Source organism: Manis javanica, chromosome 12, assembly GCF_040802235.1.
Source record: "Manis javanica isolate MJ-LG chromosome 12, MJ_LKY, whole genome shotgun sequence".
In the NCBI taxonomy this organism is placed as follows: Eukaryota; Metazoa; Chordata; class Mammalia; order Pholidota; family Manidae; genus Manis; species Manis javanica.
Genome location: NC_133167.1, coordinates 56,598,270 through 56,621,182, shown reverse-complemented (window position 1 = coordinate 56,621,182; position 22,913 = coordinate 56,598,270). Strand labels below are relative to the sequence as shown.

The window sequence follows — 22,913 nt, the reverse complement described above, 5'->3', positions numbered from 1 at the left end:
TCTTGTTATCATAACCATCATCCACCTACCTATTTGTTATCCTAGAAAAATTTTAGGAACTCTTCACCATTTTAGAAAATCCATCTAAGTTTTTACTAGAAATGGAATAAACCAATCCATTAATTTGTGCAAGAGTCAACAGGTTTATAATACCTAGTTTATCCATCCTGGAACATGTGTTTCTCATTTTATATATTTTCCTAATGAAGTTATATATTTCCCTGTAAGATTATTCTTAAATATTTTATATTTTAGTTTTACATGTAAGATATCCTTTGAAAATATTATTTATAGCAAGTTATTGTTGGTATGTAAGGATACTGTTGGTTTTTACTCCTTCCAGCCCACCCAATACTGCCAACTGTGTTATATTACATCATTTTGGTAGTGTCATTTGTTTGTTTGTTACAGTTATAATTCTTAAGAGCTATTTGTTCTGTTTACATACCAAATATGCCATTACAGTTGACATCGTGGCATAGTTTGAAATGGAGTGTTTTTTATAGTATAGCTATATTTTTTCTGATTAACATGTAAAGTTCCAAAACACAATCTATAAAGAATTGATGTGTTTGAGCCCAGATCAGAAGGAAAAAAGAGCAAAATGTATTTTGATTTACTGTTTTGTATGCTAAGACTTATCCATAATAATGTGTGTTTTTTTGTAGTTCAAAGGATTTGATCCAAATCAGCTAAGTGTTGCTACCTTACTGTTTGAGGGGGACCGTGAGAAGGTTCTTCAACATGAAAAACAAGTATATGACATTGCTGCAAAATTTGGGTATGTTTGTAATGCCAAGAGAAAGTTAAGCTAAAGTTGTGGTATCTCTAAGTAGTTGTTAATGTACCCTTTTCAGTTTAAGCTTGTGGTCAATTTTAAAATGTGTTGGTTTACTTTCAAGATTTTTAGGAAGTTATGTTAGTATGTTGCCTTTACTTGTCTAATCACATATGATATATTAAATATTTTACTGTATTTTTCCATTAATGCTCATTTTATATTTGCTATCTGTTGTGCTAGAGTAAAACACTAAAATATTCATAGTCATATTATTTAGTGGTAATAGTATATGTATAAAACATGCTATTAGTATGCTTTTAAAAGGAAATTGTGTTGAATGAGAAGTATTGATAAATTATTTATACTGCACCCCGTCACTTACTGCTTTGTGCTGGTATAAGGAAACAAAACATTTCACATCCATAACCGCCTGAATAATTTGGTGGTTTCAGTCTGTCTGCTTGATGGATTGTAAGATCGACTGATGAGAACTACAGTGAAAATGCCATTTATCAGGACTACATTTTTTCCTTTTCCTTTTCCCTTTTAAGTACATAAACTACAGTTTTCTGGATCTAGTCTTTTTTTATTTCAGAGCTTAAAATGTATCATATATATTATGAATAACATGAATTTCTTGTAATTATTTCCTTTTTTCTCCCTTTTCAGCTATTTTTTATGAGAGCAAATGAACATATGTTGCAGCCTTGTGTCTCAGAATGCCCCACTTTTATGTATTTTTCTCACATACAATGTTCAGCCCTTCATTTTTACGATTTTCTGAGCTTAGTGTTAAAGTACAGTATGCTTAGAAAGATCTGAACTTGGGCTTAATCTTTAGTTACTTTTGTGCTGCTTTTGAGTATTACAATTTAACTTCTGTTTAATTTTTACCTTTTCTGAAATTGGCAAATGGAATTTTGATATTTTTTATAAAAGATGAAATTCATTGATCTTTTACTTTTTCTCTGCCATAGTACCTTTTTGGAGAGTTGCTAAAATTAGTTAAGAGTAATTGTGCTATAAGGATTTCTGTAATGAGTATGTGGCTTGGATTTCAGTTTATCTCTGAATTTTTTAAAAAATATACATGTTCCTATTTTTTAATTTCTAAGTTATGTGAAATATATATACAATTTGATTTATAAGTTTTTCCTTAAAACTCATATTAGAACCAAAGAGATTTAAATTAAAATCTTTGAATCTTTTATACATTAATTAAATCTTTTATGCATAGCTAGCCATAAATATTAGGGACTGAAGCTTTAAAAGTTTTTCTTTATGTATTTAGATGTTTAATTGGGATTTCAGAATTTTCCAGAAGTACTTGTGGAGAAGTGGATGCTATAATACTTGAATTGCTGTGTATAAGGTTAAATTTGCTTAGTTTAACCTCCCCCTGCCTGCCCCCACCTCAGAATATATGTATGTACACGTACACATAGAAATTCCACTTTGTAGAATCTCTAGTTATAATTATAATTCTTAGTAGCCGGAAAATCATCAGTAGTTAGTAATGTGCCAAATGGGGTTTGATGATGACAAAATGTCTTTTTGTCCTACTTTAACCACAATTTTTGTGGGGTGTGACCTGCCTCTGCTTGGGTATCACCTTTGATGCCTGGTATATACTAGATGCTTGATTAAATATTTGTTGAAAGAATTAATGAAGCTGAATGTTTTTCCCTGACATATTTTATTCTATTTCATTTACACCCAATTACTATGCTATCCTTAAAACTGTATTTTAGTCTTAAAATAGAACCATTTTGTCAGTTTGTTTAATTTGAGCCACCAACTGTCATGAACTCTTCATGTAATGCCAGTCTTGTTTTTCTCATGTAATATCAATCATTTACAATTAAAAAGTAAGAATGAATCTTCCATAAAAGGAATCCTGGTCTCTTTAGATACTGATACTGAGGCTCCAGAGCTGTTGATTTAATTCCAGCAATTTGTTGACACTGAACACAATTTGTGTCAAATTCATCCACTAAAAATAGGTTATAGTGAGATACCTAATTAAAGCAAGGGTAAAACATTAAAAACTTAGACTCTATAAGGAGTCTCATTTTTTTTTGCTAGATTATTTACTACTACTTGGTTATATAATAATTAGTTTCTTAATGTACTTTCATCCTGGCTCCCTTCATTTAGATGCAGAAATCTTCTGTGTTGAGAAACCCAGGCTGTAATTAGGCAGATGATTTAGGGCTATTTAGATTTTGTTGATAGTTGGAAATATCTGTGTGATTTTCTAGTAGAAGTCCTGGTTTTCCCCCAAGTTCTCTCTAGGCACTAGCTCTTTGTTCTAATCACTGAAAGAGTCAGGGATATTTTTCTTCTTTAAGATACGCTTTGCCAACCCTCACTCCTCAGTCATTTCGCCTTCTGCATTATTCGATAGAGGAAGACACCTCTAAATTTCCTTATGCTAAAGTTTTCACAGGTTAGTTTAGCTCATGTATTTTATTTTGAATTAGGACATTGTTAATCTTTTATTTCTTGTTCTATCCTCTGTTCCCACCAACTCATTAGCCTTAAATTGATTGTTTTCAATGAAATAGTCCCAGAAGTTTAGAACATTTTATGTGTTATCTTAGCCATATTCCCTCCTTGCTTTCCACCCTTACCCTAACACTGTTAACCTTTGAACACAAATGATCTAACAGGACATAATAGCCAAATGTTGCATGATCATACTTTAGTTGTTTATCCATGTTTGCTATTAATGTACTTTAATTTTCCTAAGAGCTAAGCAGGATAAAGATTACCTGCCAGCAATCATGACAGATGTATTGACATTTACCAGAGAACTTAGGGTAATAGGTTATTGTTATTTTTTAAAGTTGTGCGCTTTTGTTGTTTATATAATTCAGCATGAGAGTAATTAGGTTCACCAGATGGCTCTTTTATGTAAAAAGACTGTCTCTCATTCCTCTTTCATTAGTTTTCCCAGTCTTCCTCATGAAACAGCTTTAAATTTAAGAACCTTGTTAATTGATGTTTGAAATTTGTGGCACAGAGCAGGAAGTAGGGGGTGGATGTTGTTGTTATAACATAAAACAGTTCAAATCTAAGCATAGGTTTTTGACGTGGCTGCAAAAGTGGCAGATTAGAAGCATTTAATTTCTGAAGCTTTTATGTATTGTATCTTAAGTTAATTCTGGCTAGAAGGAAAATAGTTCTGAAAGCTGAAAAAAAAAGGGGGGGGTGTCCAAAAAGCTGAATTTGTAGGAAAACCTATGATTCAGAAAAGCAGGCCTTAGTAACTTTTCAGAGTTTATGAATTTAGAATGGGTATCCAGTATTCTTCCTGCTTTAGAGAAGAAAATGCATGTTTCTGTGTGGTTTGTTCACACTGAATTCCAAAATAGAACAGATCTTTCTCCACAACCTTCTAAGAAAAATAGCTTGACCTGGGACTGCAAAGTAGGACTTTTCTCATCCTGATGTAAGAGAGATTGACCCACTAAACACTCATACGTTTGACTTCCCACCAAATACATGCTTAGAATGCATCTTCTCAAAGATTCCCGGTGCTGGTCTCTGGTACCCTTGCTAGTCTTCACTGTCCTGTCCTTTCCTTTCCTATTACCACTAGGCCCTGAAGGAACTGTTTCTTTTTCCTAGAACAGTACTATTTTTTCTCTCTTGGACTCTGTCTGACTGTTTCTAGCTTCCTGAGGTACAGGCTCTGCTATTTTCCTCCAAGCACTTGACACAGCAATTTTCTGACTCATTTTCCTTTTTGTTCTAAAACTTTGACTCACTTCCCCAACCTCAAATCTATACACATCTAACCCTGAGTTATATTCTTTTTTTTCTTTCATACACTCTTACACCTTCAGCAGCTTGACCTAAGTTCTGTCTACTTCACTCATTAACATAGTAGTACAGACAGCCCCCTTCATTTCATTGTATCCCATCTGAAGTCGTAAATTAAAGCTGCTTCTGTCAAGTCATTGCTATACCTTCTGCTGATGCTAATTCGTGTATGTCCAGTATACTATTGAGTCAGGAAATGTTTCCTAGCCTAAAATAGTCTTTACAGTATTTGTATATAACAAGGATACATCAGTGTTTTAGTTACTGCCAAATCCAAGCAAAACTTTGGGGAAGAAAGGATTTAATTATAAGGTGTTAATTGAAGCCAAGAGAAATGATTCTTCCGGAAGAGGCTCAAATAACAAGCTCAAGACCTAAGTCTTAGACAACACCATGATTAAGAGCCCAGCATCCTTGGACCAAGGAGGTGCAGTTAAGGTATTGAGAGGAGAGACATAAAAGGTAATCATCAATTGTGACCCAAGAGATTCACAATAAAAGATATTTTTTATTTTCTCTTTTTTTAAGGGATTTTTAGTGGGTACTTTGAGATTTTAGGGGAGAGATATTGTTTAGTTGACTAAGAATAGTTAAAATGTAGTTTCTGCCTTAGGGGGAAAAACAAAATTAAAAGCTCTTCACTGAAGGTAGTGGAAACCAATACTCATTCATACTCTTTAAAAAAGTGAGGATGACTTTCACAAAGCAGAGTACTTGGACTGACGGACTTACGTGTTACATAGGATTAATTCTAAGCAGATCACCAAATACACCATTTCTATGAATAAAACTTCTTTTAAATTGAAATGTGCGCATGGTAAAACTTTTACTTATTTTTCTTGGACTTGTCTATATGTTGTTTCATAAACTTTAGTATTTCTGTGTAAGTATGTAAGGTTTCTTACTTAAGTCAGAAGTTCCATAAAATAAACACCAAATCTAAGTATTTCAAATACTGTGTGCTCAAGTATTTAGGAAACAACCTGGTTATTTGGAAGATCTTAGTCAGTCATCAGATCTTTATATATGAATAGGACTACAATAATATATAAACATTTGAATAAGAATATAATATGAATGAAAGAAAAAAGTGTTTTAAATGTTTTGTTATGCCTACAAGGATTCAGTTTATTTAAGCTTATTTTCTATGATTCATTCTCTGTTCTTTTGACAATCTGGGTAGAGTAGTTGAGTTTATATGAGTCAGCTTTGTTAGTTCTGTGGATAAACATTTGAAATCAATGATCAACTGAAATATTAGAAGTGTTTTCAGATTTTTGTTGTTTAAGCTTATTCTCTTGATGGCTCATTGATACATTTATCATGAGATTAAAAATATAATGAGATGCAATGTAATGTATGTTAATCTGTTAAGCTGTTATCTTGAGGTATCATCACTTTGGTTAGTTTTATCTATTTTTATTTGTTAATTTGAAATATACCAACAGTTTTTTTTTTAATTGCAGTGGATTGGCGGCTGGAGAAGATAACGGACAGAGAGGTTATATGCTGACCTATGTCATTGCATACATCCGAGTAAGTTATTTCATATTTCTCTTGTTAATTTTTGTTGAAAACAGTACTTTTTCTTACTTTAGGTGAATAAATTATTTTCTTAAATTTTAACCTACTGTAATTTAACACATCATTTTACATAAACTCAGGATTAGCTACAAATCTTCAGAAGCCCAATTAAACCTTCATATATGCTTTTGAGGCATTTAAAGGTGACCTAATAGATCATTCTGCTCTTTAAAAGAATGGAGACCATCTGGAAGTTGAGTGTGCCATTTCTAACATTGCTTGGTTAAAATCAAGCTGTTTTATTTAGCAACATTCCTCATTTGATTCATAATATGTTTTAAAGGCATAAATTCTTTTTTTTTTTAATTAAGGTATCATTGATATACAATCTTGTGAAGGTTTTACCTGAGCAACACTGTGGTTTCAACACAACCCATCACCCATATTATCAAGTCCCCTCCAAACCCCATTGCAATCACTGTAAGACATAAGTTCTTTCTTTAACTGTCTTTAAAAATTGGTGTATATCTTCATTCCAAGTAGTAATTGATTTACAGGTAGTTATTACTATATAGAATTAAACAAATAAATTATGTATATTTGAGCTCCAATATTTTTCTAATTCTAGATTTTCTATTTATGAGAAACTTTGTTAGTCATGTTAACTTTAAGAGTTTGCTATACTTACTGATATAGAAGTGTTCTTGTTTTAATTCATTTATTTTGTTTTTCTACTTTGTAATAAACTCACGTTTCTTAATTGTTTTCTGCTGTTATGGTTTTTAAAAATATTGCTCATTATGTAATTTGAAAGGTCTTATAAAATGTCAGATCTCAGATATTCTATTGAAGATTTGGCTTCCCAAATACCGAATTTTTAAATTTTTTACCTGTAAATTGTTCTAAAGGAAATACTTATATAGCTTATATAAAGTTTATTTTTACTTCTCTAAGAAAATGTGAATTCTCTCATTAAAAACAATTCAGTCCTAGGTAAGATCTAAATTTTAGATTGCAATGAATTTGAAGCATATTTGAAGCAGGGTCTTCCTGCCAACCCCCTCCCACTACTGCCCCCACGCTGATAAGGAAAAGTGTATTTGTTGCCTTTGTGCTATCACAAATTGTGATTAAGAGATTTACAGATCACAAAAAGTAATAGATGGTTTTATGTCTTATAAATGATGTTTGCCTCATGGACTGTTGCTATTCCAAGTTCTGCCATAGTTAAGCATTTTGGGTATATACAAAATTTTATTTGTTACGTGTTTTCTCTGAGTATATTGACCACTTTCCATTAAACTAGATTCAAGATTCTAGAAAATGAAATGTAACTATAACAAGTACAGCGTGGACACAGTCTGGAGTTAAGTTTCATAATTATTAAGGTTCCAGGTAGTGTTAAAACTGAAAAGGAAGTGAGAGATTTTTGTAGGGTAAGAGGGAGATTGTTTTATCTTATTTTTTATTTATCCAGTTCTTAATACTGTGTCACCAAATATGTTTACTAACTAAATGAATGCAAAAGGGAAAAGCACAATTTTAAATTTGAGGATTTTTTTCCTGACAACTAGTGGTAGAATTGAAGTGATTTGTTTTACCAGAGATAAAAACATTGATTTGTGTACCTTATAAAAATTTTTTTTCATATCTTTGTACTTCAGAGGTGGCTTATGAATTGCTTTTTCACATATAGTTTACATGTAATTTAATTCATGTATTATTAAAACAAAATTATACCCTGGGTAAAGAAATTAGTATTATGAGTTACCTGTCATAGAAGCATTATCTTGTATGCTGTAAAGTACATATTCCTGGCTGAAGTGCTTCCAGATGTTGAGTCTTTTTAGATACTAAAAAGAGAGGCACTATATTTTCTAATTTACTTTTAAAGAAAAGTTGATTTTAAGAAAGAGTTTTTCTTTTCATCCTTTCTCTGCCACTTCCCCTACCTACCTACCTGCTTCTTTGATCCTGATGACCACTTCTGGTATTGGTTAATTTGCTTTATTTAGACCACTAAAAATCTGCTCTGCTAGTATTCTCTGCATGTGCAAAGATAGTTCTGAAGAGAGACTCCATTCACTGGAGAAATATTTGAGTTTCTACCACATGCCAGGCACTCTGCTTGGTGCCAAGGGTACAAAGGCGAACTAGACAGACAAAGACAAAAGTTGCTGTCCTCTTGGAGGTTATATGTTATTCTTGGAGCCATTTTCCAGTGTTCTTATGAGGTGGACAGGAAAGGGCTGTGGAGGTTAAATTAGAAACATGTAATGCCAAAAATTACATGAAATAACTAACAATGAACATGAAATAATAATGGTATTATTGAGTCTTCTGTATCTGTTATAATTTCTTGATTCTTACATATGTGTCTTAACAGGACTTGGGTTTGGAATACTATATATTGGGAGAATCATTTGAAACTTCTGCTCCTTGGGACAGGTAACATGTAATCAAATGCTTACTATTACTCCAGTATGCTTTAAGAGTTGCTGAAATAACGTATCTTTATGTATGAATATGCAAACTTTTAAAACTATAAGGAAGCATTGAAACAAGGTAATCACTTTTATTTAAATTAGTATCTTCATTAGTATTGATATTTGCAAGCCATTTTTTTGGTTTGAGGCAAATTTGTCCATGTCTCATAGAAGGAAGGTATTATTGAAGTTTATATTTTGAAGAATGTTACTGAATGAACACTAAATGTTACTAAGTGGTTTTACTTAGCACTGATTTAATTCTTAATGGGCTAAAATGCTTAAATGTTCTCTAAAATGTCCCCCCAAATGGTAAAACCAGTTAACTTTCTTCTGTAATATGTCATAGTTTTTGATATTTGTATGTATACTATTAAGCAAGATCTTAATTTGCACATGATATCTGAAAGAAGTCCAATTTAAGAAATTTGTACAGTTTCTATTTTTAAATGGCATACACATACGCATAAAAATACTAGTTAAGGAATTAACAGTAAAAACTAATTAGGAAATGTACTTTTACTAAAAGTGGACTTACAGTTAACTCCTTCAGTAATAAAAATTCTTACTTAAGGAGGTTGTTAGTAATTTTTAATTCCAGTTTGCCTTACATTTTACTTTTCCTTTGTAATATTTACAAATTATTTTATCTCAACAATAAAGTATATAGGATATAATAAATCCCCATGAATTCCCCCTTTTAGATATTATGTATAAACTGTTTTGATCTACCCTAACTTCTTTTTTTTCTTCTCCCAGAAAACTTTCTACATTCTACAAACTGTCTTCATCTGCTCTGAGTTAATGACTTTTGGTGCATCAATGCTCATATTCCATGCATTATAAAATAATAACCTAATTTATACTATCAATCTATTATTTGTAATTTTTTTATGTTAATTTTAACAAGGGAATAAATCTTGTCACTAAACTTACTGACCTCTAACACTTTTGAACAGCAGATAGAGTTTGGCAGCTATTCAGTTATCTCAGAGGCCATTTTAGTCTTTAATACCTTTCCTTGCTGGGGAAAGTGGTTTAGTGTAATGTTACTTCTTCAGTGTTATGAATTTCCTTGTCATAAGTTACTACTAACTCATAATTGCCATTTTGCCTTTTTATTCTTCCAAATATGGAGGCAATCATGCACAATCTTTTTATTTTTCTTTATCTTTTCCTTGCATATTCTTACATACTTGTTTAATTGACTCATGGACAATATCTGTTTTATGCAGGGTTATGTATTTGGTTTGTTTTCATTTGAAACAACTTCTTCAGCTCAACTTTTAGTAAATAAAATTTAAGTGAAAGCCGTAAAAATTTTAATATTCCTGACGTAAAATTTACTTGTCATCCATTTAGCAACTTGCTGTTGTTTTCAGACCTTTAGCTGGGTAGAAACCATGTTGAACAGCAACCCATGGGATCAGGGTCTTCAGCCCTCACACATTATTAGGATGTTTGCCTCTTTATGTATAAGCATCGTAAGGGATTATTAGTCTTAACATTTTGTGTATTCCTCAGCAGCCCTAGCACAATGATTGCACCTGTAAAGTGCTCCATGAATATTCTGTAGGGAGTCCTGTGAACAAGCTCTGGGACATTGCAAGAATGCTGCCTATAAAAATAGCTAGCTAAGTGTTCTGAGATGGAGATTTAAAGATTTTGGGGACACCAGTGTGAGACTTGTGATTAAAACCAAGGGAGCAGATACACTTACAGATAATGTAGATCTTACAGATAATGTAGATAAAAAAAAAAAAAAGGGGCCGAAGAAAGAAGTCTAGAGAACCCCATCATTTAAGGGATAGTTATATAAACAAAAGCTAACTTAGGAGATTGAGGAATAATATTTAAAGGATTTGGAGGAAAACCAGTGATGTAAGAGAAGCCCAGGTAAATTTCTTTCTAGGAGGAAATGGTCAATAGTGTTAAATTTGCTATTAAGTCAGAGAGGAATTTAAAAGTATACACAGTTAACATTTATCTCCTATATAATGACTGGTCCAAATGGGCTGTATTGACATTTGTGCAAGTTCTATAAATGCTTTCAGAACTCCGTCCCTACAAATAATTTCTAGAAAGTATCCCATTAAGGGTAATAACCATTCTTTGCCCTGTTCTTTGTCCCATCTCCTTCTCCTCTGTATTATTACTACATTATTATGTAACACTTAAATTCTGTTTTCTAGAGTCATGATAAAGAACTTGTTACTTTGATGAATTTGTAATACTCATTAACTCCTGTACCTATTAAAGCTTAGTATGTTTTATTTCTGTTTGAAGTGTTTGTTTTGTAAGTTGAATTTTCAAAGTAAAGACAATAAATTTAAGTAGTCTAAATGCTTTGTAAGAGTTATTTTAAAATGTGCATCCTTAGTGTTCCATAAGTGAGACATAGATAGCATTGATAAATCATATTTACTTGCAGCTGTCATAGAATAAAGGAGAATTTAAGAGCACTTTTTTTGTAAAGTTAGAATTTATAAAATTTCCAGATACTACATTTGTAACAATACAACTTGACATTCAAATGAAACACTAAAGCCCTTTCATTGTTTATATTTTAATCATATATTCTTTGTTCTTACTGGAAACACAGATAACTTGTGTGTGTTTTATAAAGCATAATCTATTTAAATGTTACTGCTTTTATCAAGTTGGTTCTCATATAGATCAGTCTTGTATCTTGATATAAGCTAGCCTTTTGAGTTTCTTTGGTATCTTTTCTATTCTCATGATTCTAAACAGACCAAGGTTTAAAACAGTCAGTGTTATTACACAGCCAGGATATTTATATTAGAATAAATAAAGTGGCTTACATATATCTTAAGAGTTTTATTTTCTAGATGAAACAAAATATGTAGGTACGACAATATGTTAAAGCTCATATTAAAAAATAATCTTTTATTGCCAAATCTTTTGTCCCTGGATCTCCTGCCTAGAAGCTCTGATTGACATGTTTCCCCAGAACATTTTCCTGATCATGTTCCCACACTGAACATAACACCACTACACCTCTTCTACCCTAAAATAAGCCTTGAAAATTAGATAAAAAAAACTAAAAAGTTAAAGAAATCAGATGCCTTCATAATTTATAACAATAGTATTTTGAAGTCAAAATGAAATTTGGTGAAATATGAATAGAGTGTATTTTAATAGTAATGTCTGATGTTAATTTCTTAGTTTTGACAAATGTATCATGGTTATATAGTATCTTTAATTAGGGGAAAGTGGAGAAAGAGGAACTTTTTGTACTGTAACTTTTCTGTATCCAAAGTTATCGCAAGTTTCTTTAAAAAAATAGATTAATATTGCTAAATATTACCAATCTTCCCTCTCCTTAAAGAACTGCCCCTCACCCATCTATTTTCATTGACTTTTAATATCAAACAGTTTAGTATAGCTTTACACATAGTTCATGTCCAATAAGACTTTGTTGAGTTGGAATTTAGCGTAGTGCTTGAGAATAGATCATTGTTTAACATTTGGTATAACATCATTGTTAATAATTAAATTATTTTTATATTAAGGAAAATTTCCTAGAAATGGATATAGATTGGTATTCCTGTAACCCACAATTGCCTTTTCATTAATATGCTCTTTATGGCCTTTTTAAAAGCTTTAAAAATCTTGTAAATAAATTTAGTTTTTAATTGGGTTTTCCTAAGTGCAGGAAGCTGTCTTCAGGACACTTGAGTATGCTCTTCTGACTTCCATCTTCCTTGTGGCAAAAAAGGAAAGACCTTTGCTCGCTTGGAGTTATGAATGGAAAGTTCACTTTGAATGATCAAGGCTCTTGTTCATTCTTGAAGGAAGAAGTATGAAAGTTTTAGTTCAGAGAATTTTTGACTTGAACGATGCCAGAGAAACCAACATTTGTTAAAATCATTTTAACTTCTTTGAAAACCTAATGAATTCAATTATGTTTTCTAGGGTTGTAGATCTCTGTAGAAATGTAAAAGAACGAATAACAAGGGAATGCAAAGAGAAGGGTGTTCAGTTTGCTCCTCTTTCTACATGCAGGTGAGGCTTTTTTAAATTGTGAACTTCTTTATTCTGAAAAAAAAACTGTTTTAATTAATGGAGAAGTGTAATTTGACAGCTGAGGAAATCATGTTTATTCCACTTAACAAGCTTTCCTAAACTTTGTCACTCCTTGTTAGGATTGTACCACTAGGATTTTACAGCAGTCCTAAGCCCTCTAGGAGTAAAGCACCCTCCCATCAGTGAGTATTCAATCCCATCTGGGCAGCATGATGGTGAAGAGCCAGACCTCGGAGCTTCTAGAATGAGAGGATTCCTCCTTCATTCAGCAAAACTATAAAAAAACAATAGTAAAGAAACTGTGTATTAAATACATCATCAGCATTGTTCTTTCTTCAACAGAGAAAAAAGCACTTTAACAGTTTTGTCAGTTGATTATTAACTGAAAGAACATGAAATAAATGAGTGGAATAGAAAATTCAAATGAAGATTAACTTGTTTATTTCAATAGGTAATAGGTCTTTCTGAAATAATGGAAATGTTCTGTATCTCCCCTGTCCAGTATCATAGCCATAAGTCACATGTGGCTATTGTGCTATTGAAATATGGCTAGCGTGATTGGAACAGAATTTAAAATTTTATTTAATTTCAAATAATTTACATATAAATGCCACTGCTAGCTAGTATCATTCATACTGGATAGTGCATGGTTAACTGATGATCTTGTCCTCTACAGAAAGATCAACAGCCCAAACGGAGGTTTTCGTGAGAAGCGGCACCTTGTATTCAATCTCTTAATGAAAACTTTTTGTGTAAACATCAGAAGATTAAATGTGTCAAGATTGAATTGAGCATTTGACCTTTTAAAAAATTATAGAAGTAATTGTAATGGAGAATAAAGGGAAATTAGGACAGATCATAAGAAGGGAAACCTTAAAGTAAATGATACAGTGGTAACTAGCACTTTAAAATTTATTTAACATTCTCTGTGTGTGTGTATATAAATGCAAAACTGCTTCTCTTTTCGAGTATGTGTGTGTGTGTGTGTGTGTGTGTGTGTGTGTGTGGTTTTCAAGAATACAACTCTAATGCTTAGAGAAAGAAGAAAAATCTTACAATATAGTATGAAATAAAAGGTAATTTTGGAAATAATATAATATCTTTGTTGTTAAGTGTACCATATACTGGACTCTGAAACAACAATTATGCTTCAGCAAAACAGCATTTCTTTATATTTCTGTTCCTGATACTTGTTATCTAATGTGCTTTCCCACTTAATCTCAGCCAGGGAAGGCAGACCTGGTTCTGTTCCAACACAAGAACCAGGCCCTGCCTGCCAAGTTCATCACCATGACAATGTCCTGCTTTTTAATTTCTTTTTTTTGGACATATGTAGGCACTGTTCTGCTGTATAGTAGTGATTTAATCCCTTTGAATTCTAAGTTTTCATTGGTAAAGTAGTGGTGATGCCGTCTACTTGATAGGACTGTTGTAAGAATGAAATTAGAAAGCATTGAACAGCTGTCTAAGTGCCATTGTGTTATTGTAATATATTTATATTAAGTTGAGATAGGTGATCTATACTATTATTAGTAAGGAGTTTGGACATTTGTTTTTTCTTTCCCAATGACAAATCCTCACAAAGGCATCCAATTGTTAAGCCCTCTTCATATTTTGATATAGCATGATAATTTGCAATTATTTCCTTTGCAGGACCAGAAATTACTTACACACTCTTTAAGCTGCTCTCTCTTCTGTGTTTTTTTGTTCTTTTCTCCTATCTTCTCCGTCTACTCATTTTGTATCCCTTACTATGATATAGCGTTTCTTTTTTTTTTTTTGTTATCATTAATATACAATTACATGAGCAACATTATGGTTACTAGACTCCCCCCATTATCAAGTCCCCACCACATACCCCATTACAGTCACTGTCCGTCAGCATAGTAAGATGCTTTGGAATCACTACTTGTCTTCTTTTGTTACACTGCCTTCCCTGTGGCCCCCCCCACCTACATTATGTGTGCTAATCGTAATGCCCCCTTTTTCCCCTTTATCCCTCTCTTCCCCACCCACCCTCCCCAGACCCTTTCCCTTTGGTAATTGTTAGTCCATTCTTGGGTTTTGTGAGTCTGCTGCTGCTTTGTTCCTTCAGTTTTTGCTTTGTTCTTATACTCCACACATGAGTGGAATCATTTGATACTTGTCTTTCTCCACCTGGCTTATTTCACTGAGCATAATACCCTCTAGCTCTATCCATGTTGTTGCAAATGGTAGGATTTGTTTTCTTCTTATGGCTGAATAGTATTCCATTGCGTATATGTACCACATCTTCTTTATCCATTCATCTACTGCTGGACACTTAGGTTGCTTCCATTTCTTGGCTATTGTAAATAGTACTGCTATAAGCATAGGGGTGCATATGTCTTTTTCAAACTGGGCTGCTGCATTCTTACGGTAAATTCCTAGAAGTGGATTTCCTGGGTCAAATGGTATTTCTATTTTGAGTTTTTTGAGGAACCTCCATACTGCTTTCCACAATGGTTGAACTAATTTACATTCCCACCGGCAGTGTAGGAGGGTTCCCCTTCCTCCACATCCTCACCAACATTTGTTGTTGTTTGTCTTTTGGATGGTGGCCATCCTAATTGGTGTGAGGTGATATCTCATTGTGGTTTTAATTTGCGTTTCTCTGATGGTTAGCAATGTGGAGCATCTTTTCATGTGCCTGTTGGCCATCTGAATTTCTTCTTTGAAGAAGTGTCTGTTCAGATCCTGTGCCCATTTTTAATTGGATTATTTGCATTTGTTTGTGAAAGTGCATGAGCTCTTTATATATATTTTGGATGTCAACCCTTTATTGGATCTGTCATTTATGAATATATTCTCCCATACTATAGGATGTCTTTTTGTTCTACTGATAGTGTCCTTTGCTGTACAGAAGATTTTTAGTTTGATATAGTCCCACTTGTTCATTTTTGCTTTTGTTTCCCTTGCCCAGGGAGCTATGTTCATGAAGAAGTTGCTCATGTTTATGTCTAAGAGATTTTTCCCTATGTTTTTTTTCTAAGAGTTTTATGGTTTCATCACTTACATTCAGGTTTTTGAACCATTGTGGATTTACTTCTGTGTATGGGGTTAGACAATAATCCAGTTTCATTCTCTTACATGTAGCTGTCCAGTTTTGCCAACACCAGCTTTTGAAGAGGCTGTCATTTCTGCACTGTATATCCACGGCTCCTTTATCATATGTTAATTGACCATATATGCTTGGATTAATATCTGGACTCTATTCTGTTTGAATTGGCTATGCATCTGTTCTTGTGCCAGTACCAAATTATCTTGATTACTGTGGCTTTGTAGTAGAGCTTGAAGTTGGGAAGCAAGATTCCCCCTGCTTTATTCTTCTTTCTCAGGATTGCTTTGGCTATTTGGGGTCTTTTGTCATTCCATATGGATTTGAGAACTATTGGTTCCAGTTCATTGAAGAATGCTGTTGGTATTTTGATAGGGATTGGTTTGAATCTGTAGGTTGCTTTAGGCAGGATGGCCATTTTGACAATATTAATTCTTCCTACCCAAGAGCATGGGATGAATTTCCATTTATTAGTGTCCTCTTTAATTTCTTTTAGGAGTGTCTTGTAGTTTTCAGGGTATAGATCTTTCACTTCCTTGGTTAGGTTTATTCCTAGGTATTTTATTCTTTTTGATACAACTGTGAATGAAATTGTTTTCCTGATTTCTCTTTCTGATAGTTCATTGTTAGTGTATAGGAATGCAACAGATTTCTGTGTATTAATTTTGCTGAATTCCGATATTAGTTCTAGTAGTTTTGTAGTGGATTCTTTAGGGTTTGTTATGTACAATATCATGTCATCTGCAAATAGTGACAGTTTGTTTTCTTCCTTACCAATCTGGATGCATTTTACTTCTTTCTGTTGTCTGATTGCCATGGCTAGGACCTCCAGTACTATGTTGAATAAAAGCAGGGAGAGTGGGCATCCTTGTCCTGTTCCTTGATCTTAAGGGAAAAGCTTTCAACTTCTCACTGTTAAGTATATTGTTGGCTGTGGGTTTGTCATATATGGCCTTTATTATGTTGAGGTACTTGCCCTCTATACCCATTTTGTTGAGAGTTTTTATCATGAATGGATGTTGAATTTTGTTTAATTCCTTTTCGGCATCTGTGGAGATGATCATGTGGTTTTTGTCCTTCAGTTTGTTGATTTGGTGGATGATGTTGATGGTTTTTCAAATGTTGTACCATCCTTCCATCCCTGGGATGAATTCCACTTGATCATGGTGTTTGATCCTCTTGATGTATTTTTGAATTCGGTTTGCTAATATTTTGTTGAGTATTTTTGCATCCATGTTCGTCAGGGATATTGGTCTATAGTTTTCTTTTTTTGTGGTGTCTTTGCCTGGTTTTGGTATTAGAGGGATGCTGGATTCATAGGATGAGTTTGGGAGTATTCCCTCCTCTTCTATTTTTTGGAAAACTTTAAGGAGAATGGGTATTACGTCTTCTCTAAATGTCTGATAAAATTCAGTAGTGAAACAATCTGGCCCAGGGCTTTTGTTGTTGGGTAGTTTTTTGATTACCGATTCAAGTTCGTTGCTGTTAATTGGTCTGTTTAGATTTTCTGTTTCTTCCTTGGTCAGTATTGGAAGGTTATATTTTTCTAGAAAGTTGTCCATTTCTTCTAGGTTATCCAGTTTGTTAGCATATAGATTTTCATAGTATTCTCTAATAATTCTTTGTATTTCTGTGGTGTCTGTCGTGATTTTTCCTTTCTCACTTCTGATTCTCTTTATGTGTGTAGATTCTCTTTTTCTCTTAATATGTCTGGCTAGGAATTTATCTATTTTGTTTATTTTCTCAACAAACCAGCTCTTGGTTTCATAAATTTTTTCTATTGTTTTATTCTTCTCTATTTTATTTATTTCTTCTCTGATCTTTATTATGTCCCTCCTTCTGCTGACATTGGGCCTCATTGGTTTTTCTTTTTCCAGTTTCAATACTTGTAAATTTAGACTAGTTATTTGGGATTATTCTTCCTTCTTTAAATAGGCCTGAATTTCTATATATGTTCCTCTTAGAACTGCCTTCACTGTGTCCCACAGAATTTGGTGCATTGTGCTTTTGTTTTCATTTGTCTCCATATATTGCTTGGTCTCTGTTTTAATTTGGTCATTGATCCATTGATTATTTAGGAGCATGTTGTTAAGTCTCCATGTGTTTGTGAGCCTTTTTGTTTTCTTTGTACAATTTATTTCTAGTTTTATACCTTTGTGATCTGAGAAGTTGGTTGGTACAATTCAATCTTTTTGAATTTCCTGAGGCTCTTTTTGTGGCATAGTGTATAACCTATTCAGGAAAATGTTCCATGTGCACTTGAGAAGAATGTGTATCCTGCTGCTTTTGGGTGGAATATTCTATATATGGTCTGTTAGGTCCATCTGTTCTAATGTGTTGTTCAGTGCCTCTGTGTCCTTACTTATTTTCTGTCTGGTTGATCTGACCTTTGGAGTGAGTAGTGAGTTGAAGTCTCCTAGGACGAATGCACTGCATTCTGTTTCCTCGTTTAATTCTGTTAGTATTTGTTTCACATACGTAGGTGCTCCCGTGTTGGGTGCATAGATACTTATAATGGTTATCATCTTGTTGGACTGACCCTTTACATTATGTAATGTCCTTCTTTATCTCTTGCTACTTTCTTTGTTTTGAAGTCTATTTTGTCTGATACAAGTACTTCAACAACTGCTTTTTTCTCCCTATCGTTTGCATAAAATACCTTTTTCTATCCCTTCACTTTTAGTCTGTGTATGTCTTTGGGTTTGAGGAGAGTCTCTTGCAGGCAGTATATAGATGGGTCTTGCTTTTTTATCCATTCTGTTACTCTGTGTCTTTTTATTTGTACATTCAGTCTATTTACATTTAGGGTGATTATCGATAGATAGGTACTGACTGTCATTTAGGCTTTGGATTCTTGGTTACCAGAGGTTCAAGGGTACCTTCTTCACTATCTAACTGTCTAACTTAACTCACTTATATACTGTTATAAACACAGTCCGATGATTCTTTTTTTCTCTCCCTTTTTCTTCCTCCTCTACTCTTTATATATTAGGTGTTTTTGTCTGTACTGTTTTGTGTTTTCCTTGACTGATGTTGTGTATAGCTCATTTTATTTGGTATTTAGTTAGTATTTGGTTGGTCTACTTTTGTTGCTGTGGTTTTATTTTCTCTGGTGACTTTTGTTTAGCCTTAGGAGCACTTCCATCTAGAGCAGTCCCTTCATATTGTGTTTCTTAGTTGTACTTGTTGCCTCCATTGGGGCAGATGTCTTTTAGAACTTGCTAAATTGTGCTTTTGCTGGGTAATAAAGTAAAATTCTAACATGTGGTATGGGGAAAGCATCTTTCTTATACATTAACTATTCATGTCAATCAGGAGGATCTCCTTGAAATAGTCTTTTCTGCTTCTCTGTGGGAGAGACAGGGTTTTAAGAGCATTTCAGGAAGTTCCAAGTCCAATCCATACATGAACATGTTTTAGAACAAATATATTTTGGATAGAATCAGAGAATGTAGAAGCTGAGGATGTGGAATTTAGGGATTATTTGCTGTGTATTTGATGTATCTAAAGGAAGAGAAAATAAAGGCCTTGTTCTGTACAATAAGATGCTTATAACTTGGTAAAGCTACTGGTGACTTAGTGACTGATCTTGGAGGGAATCTTTGCAAATAAAAGCATAAGAATATACTTGTTCTTTTTTTTTAATTTAGAGGGTTCTTTAAAAATGAATCTTTTATCTTAAAATCTTTAAAGAAAATGTTGTATTTACTTATACTGTTAACCAAATTGATATTTACTTCTCTTGACAGTCTAGTTTGCAGGACTCGTCTTATAAAACAAGTCAGACCTAATAATCCAAGAGTCCTTTGTTTCTAGTAGTTTGAAACATTTGAAATAATAGAATCTATTTTTGTGTAGTTGAGAATTTTTATTCCTTTTTTTTGTCAAGTGGAAATTTAACAGATTTTATTCCCCTTCCTCCTCAAACCCACCTCTGTATTCAACATCTCTAAAGACTTTTCCTTTCCATTAAGGGAATATTGTGATAAATCACTATTTACTGAAAGTCATTGAGAAGTAGAATATCCTGCCTTATGACAATTCTTAAGTAGTTATGTAGTAATTCTTAAGCAATACATAATAATGCTTAAGTCTCCATTCTTCAGAAGGAACTCAAAAGGCCTAAGGATATTCATGTGTATTGTAAGTAGATAGATTTAGACTAAATTGGCCGTATGTCATAAAGTAGCTGTTTTTTAAAAAACAATTTTCTGGTAAAAGCTTATATGCTCAGTTTCTGTGATTATCTTATAAAAAAACCAAAGTTTAGAATGTGCGAAGTCCTGTGATTTGAATGGTTTTGGTAAATTGGAGTTTTAAATACTGTTCTAATAGTTCATACTTGACTAAACTGACATTTAACTGGAGTTTGATTTTGGTTTAGTTTGATTTGTACTGCTTAATAGTGGCCAAGGAAATCATTCTTTGTTGTATATAAATGTTGAATCTTTTATCTTAAAATCTTTAAAGATGAGATACAGTCTTTAAACTAGTTTTTGAAAAAGCTATCCTAAAATTGATGTAAAGTTATTGTAGATCTCATTGAAAAATCCCAAGGAAAGCAATTCAGGTATAGGGATTTATTAGTTCATTTATTTCATTTCTGTCCATTCAAACGTATTTTGTATATTGGAATAGAAATCTTAACCCGAAGTTTTCTGAAGAAGCTTATAGGAAGAAATTTCTAGCCAGGGAATCTAATTCAAGTAAAGTACTCCAAAAATTGTAGAACACAAAACATTTTTATAAATTAAAGAGTAATATAATGACTTAGCACCCACAGTATCACCTGTCCAGATGATTTTGGAAGAGGTTAGAGTGTAAGTGTCTTAAATGATAGAATTCACCTATTAAGGTGTTAGATATGATTCACTTTCTGAAATGGACCCAAATTGAGGTTTTCCACAGACTGTTTTTCATTATTTCTACTTTCTCTTTGTTTGGGATACTGATCAGTCAAGCTTTGGTGTGATTTTAGAAGCCCACTTATCTACTGAAAACTAAACTGTGTAATACAGGTCCTGGATTTGTTGGAAGGTGGTAATGCTCTCTTAATATTTAGTTACCTTTTCTCGTTATTGATATTAATGATTCTCATGAGTGATGTATATTTTGGTAATTGCTATAAACTCATTTTTCAGGTACCTAAACAAATTTATTGAACTAATGGTGGTGCCCGCAGAGTTAAAGTGGTTCTCCAGTTTTCTTAAACTTTGTAAATCTGATACTTAAAATGTAAGCATTCAAGGGATCTTTTTTATGAGTGTGAATTAACACTAGAAGAAAAACACAGCTGGCAAATTGACAGTAACATTGTTAAACAGTTCATTTCTTCTGTTCTGAGGCACCTAACATTTGGCCTAAAAGATCATTAAAATTTTAGTTTAGATTCTATTTGGATTGTGTAGTAAAAAGAGTATTTCCTCTATATTTTCTCCTGTTAAATTAAATTCTTTGTGAGAACCTCTGAAAATTGCATTCAGAAATTTGTGATTACCTTAGCTTTTAAATGCTTCACCTAATTGCATTTTGAAATTCCAGATATATGTACCATATATATGACTTAATAATCTCCTGTTTTCTATATATTTTGTAAATACATATACAGCATGCACACATGGGGCCCAGAGTGTAAAACCTCCAGAGACATTATTTTAAGGTCATATCACTACATTTGATGTGATCATTTAATTTGTTTTCAAAGACCTTACTGATTATTAATGTGAACTTAATGAAGATGCTGTATCTTACCCAGTCTGATCAGTTTTGGTGTTTGAACATTTCTTTCTAAGTTTTAAGTTCTTATGTTATTTCTATTAAGTTTGAGGAAGGTTAGAAGACGTATAATGAATCACTAAATTCCATCCAGTCTGTTTTAAGACTTTCTTTAGCTGCAATATACTTAGTAAAAAAAAAAAAGAATTCATTCTTAGAAGGTGGACTTTCATTTATTTCAGGCCAAGTGGAGAAATATTTACATTATTTTTGAAGTTTTAAACTTTTTTTGAGTAGCAATCCAGACTTAGCAAAAAAAGGTGTAAAAATAATACAAATAGTTCCTATATATCCTTCATCCAGCCAATCCATGTTCCTTCCATGGTGTCTGGGTGCAGAATGAACTTACGCCTTAAGAAAATCCTTCAGATTGCCTTTAAGTTTCTAGATGTTAAATTTGATTTCACTAAACTGAAAGCCTTGTGGGGATTTTGTCTGTTTGTTTTTTAGGGTGACACAGACTTACGATGCAGGTGCATGTATCTATTTCTACTTTGCCTTTAACTACAGGGGAATAAGTGACCCACTGACTGTGTTTGAACAAACAGAGGTAATTTTGCGTCCATGAATATAGCTTGCATTCTTGTATTAATTTAAATAATTTTAGTATCATTTTATGAATTTGAGTTTGAGTCTCTAGTCATTTTTGGCTTACGTGGTTGAAACCTGAAGAAATGAATAGCATATTTGTTGTAAGAGGTTGTATACTGAATTTTGAGTCGAAAATACAGGCTGTGATTCTTTGTCATTACTTTTGGTATATAATACCTAATGAAGTTAAATAACAAGGGAATATAAGCTTCCTTGACAGCCCTGTGGCAGCCCATCCACCTCCAGATGGCAGCTGCTGTTGTGGTCAGCAGTCCCAATGCTTTTGGCCTATGTTGCATAATATCCTCATTCTAAGTTTATAATTTTTTTGTTTGCTATAGCTGTATGTATTCCATTGAAGTTCATTTGTCAGCAGTTTCTATTACATTTTTTGAATGCCCTTAAGCTTCTAATTTTTATAAAGCCTTCTGTTTGCTGGTCAATATTTTTCCATACAAGTATTCCTAGAATTGATAAAAATAGGCTAGACTGTGGAGGAACTAGGAGAAAACAAGTTTGTCAAAACCTCAGGTGTCCAAGTGTTTTAAGTGTACTGCATGCCTGCCAGAGTCCTGTGAGATGATTTTCAATGGATACTTTTAGACTCAAACCATGGACAGAGTTTGGTTGGCTCCCTCATATCCCCCCACCTCTGTCCCCACCTTTTTTCAAAAAACATTTTTTTGAAGTATAATTGATATACAGGAAAATGCATATTTAAAGTATACAGTTTGATGAGGTTTGACACAAGTATACACCTGTGAAAACATCACTGCAATCAAAATAATGAATGCATCCATCACCC

At 33.0% G+C, this 22,913-nt stretch overlaps 1 protein-coding gene across 8 annotated transcripts in view; it reads left to right on the top strand.

Moving 5' to 3' along the window:
- The window catches only part of AGPS (alkylglycerone phosphate synthase), a 170,578-nt gene that overhangs the window by 121,463 nt on the left and 26,202 nt on the right, over positions 1 to 22,913 (top strand). For 5 of the 8 annotated variants that reach the window (XM_073218659.1, XM_037000306.2, XM_037000305.2 and 2 more), the window contains 5 exons: positions 669 to 781; positions 6,076 to 6,145; positions 8,520 to 8,581; positions 12,556 to 12,645; positions 21,968 to 22,067. In XM_073218659.1, coding sequence (XP_073074760.1) covers positions 669 to 781; positions 6,076 to 6,145; positions 8,520 to 8,581; positions 12,556 to 12,645; positions 21,968 to 22,067 — 435 coding nt within the window. The other 3 variants (XM_037000307.2, XM_073218660.1, XM_037000308.2) reach the window with 3 other exon arrangements.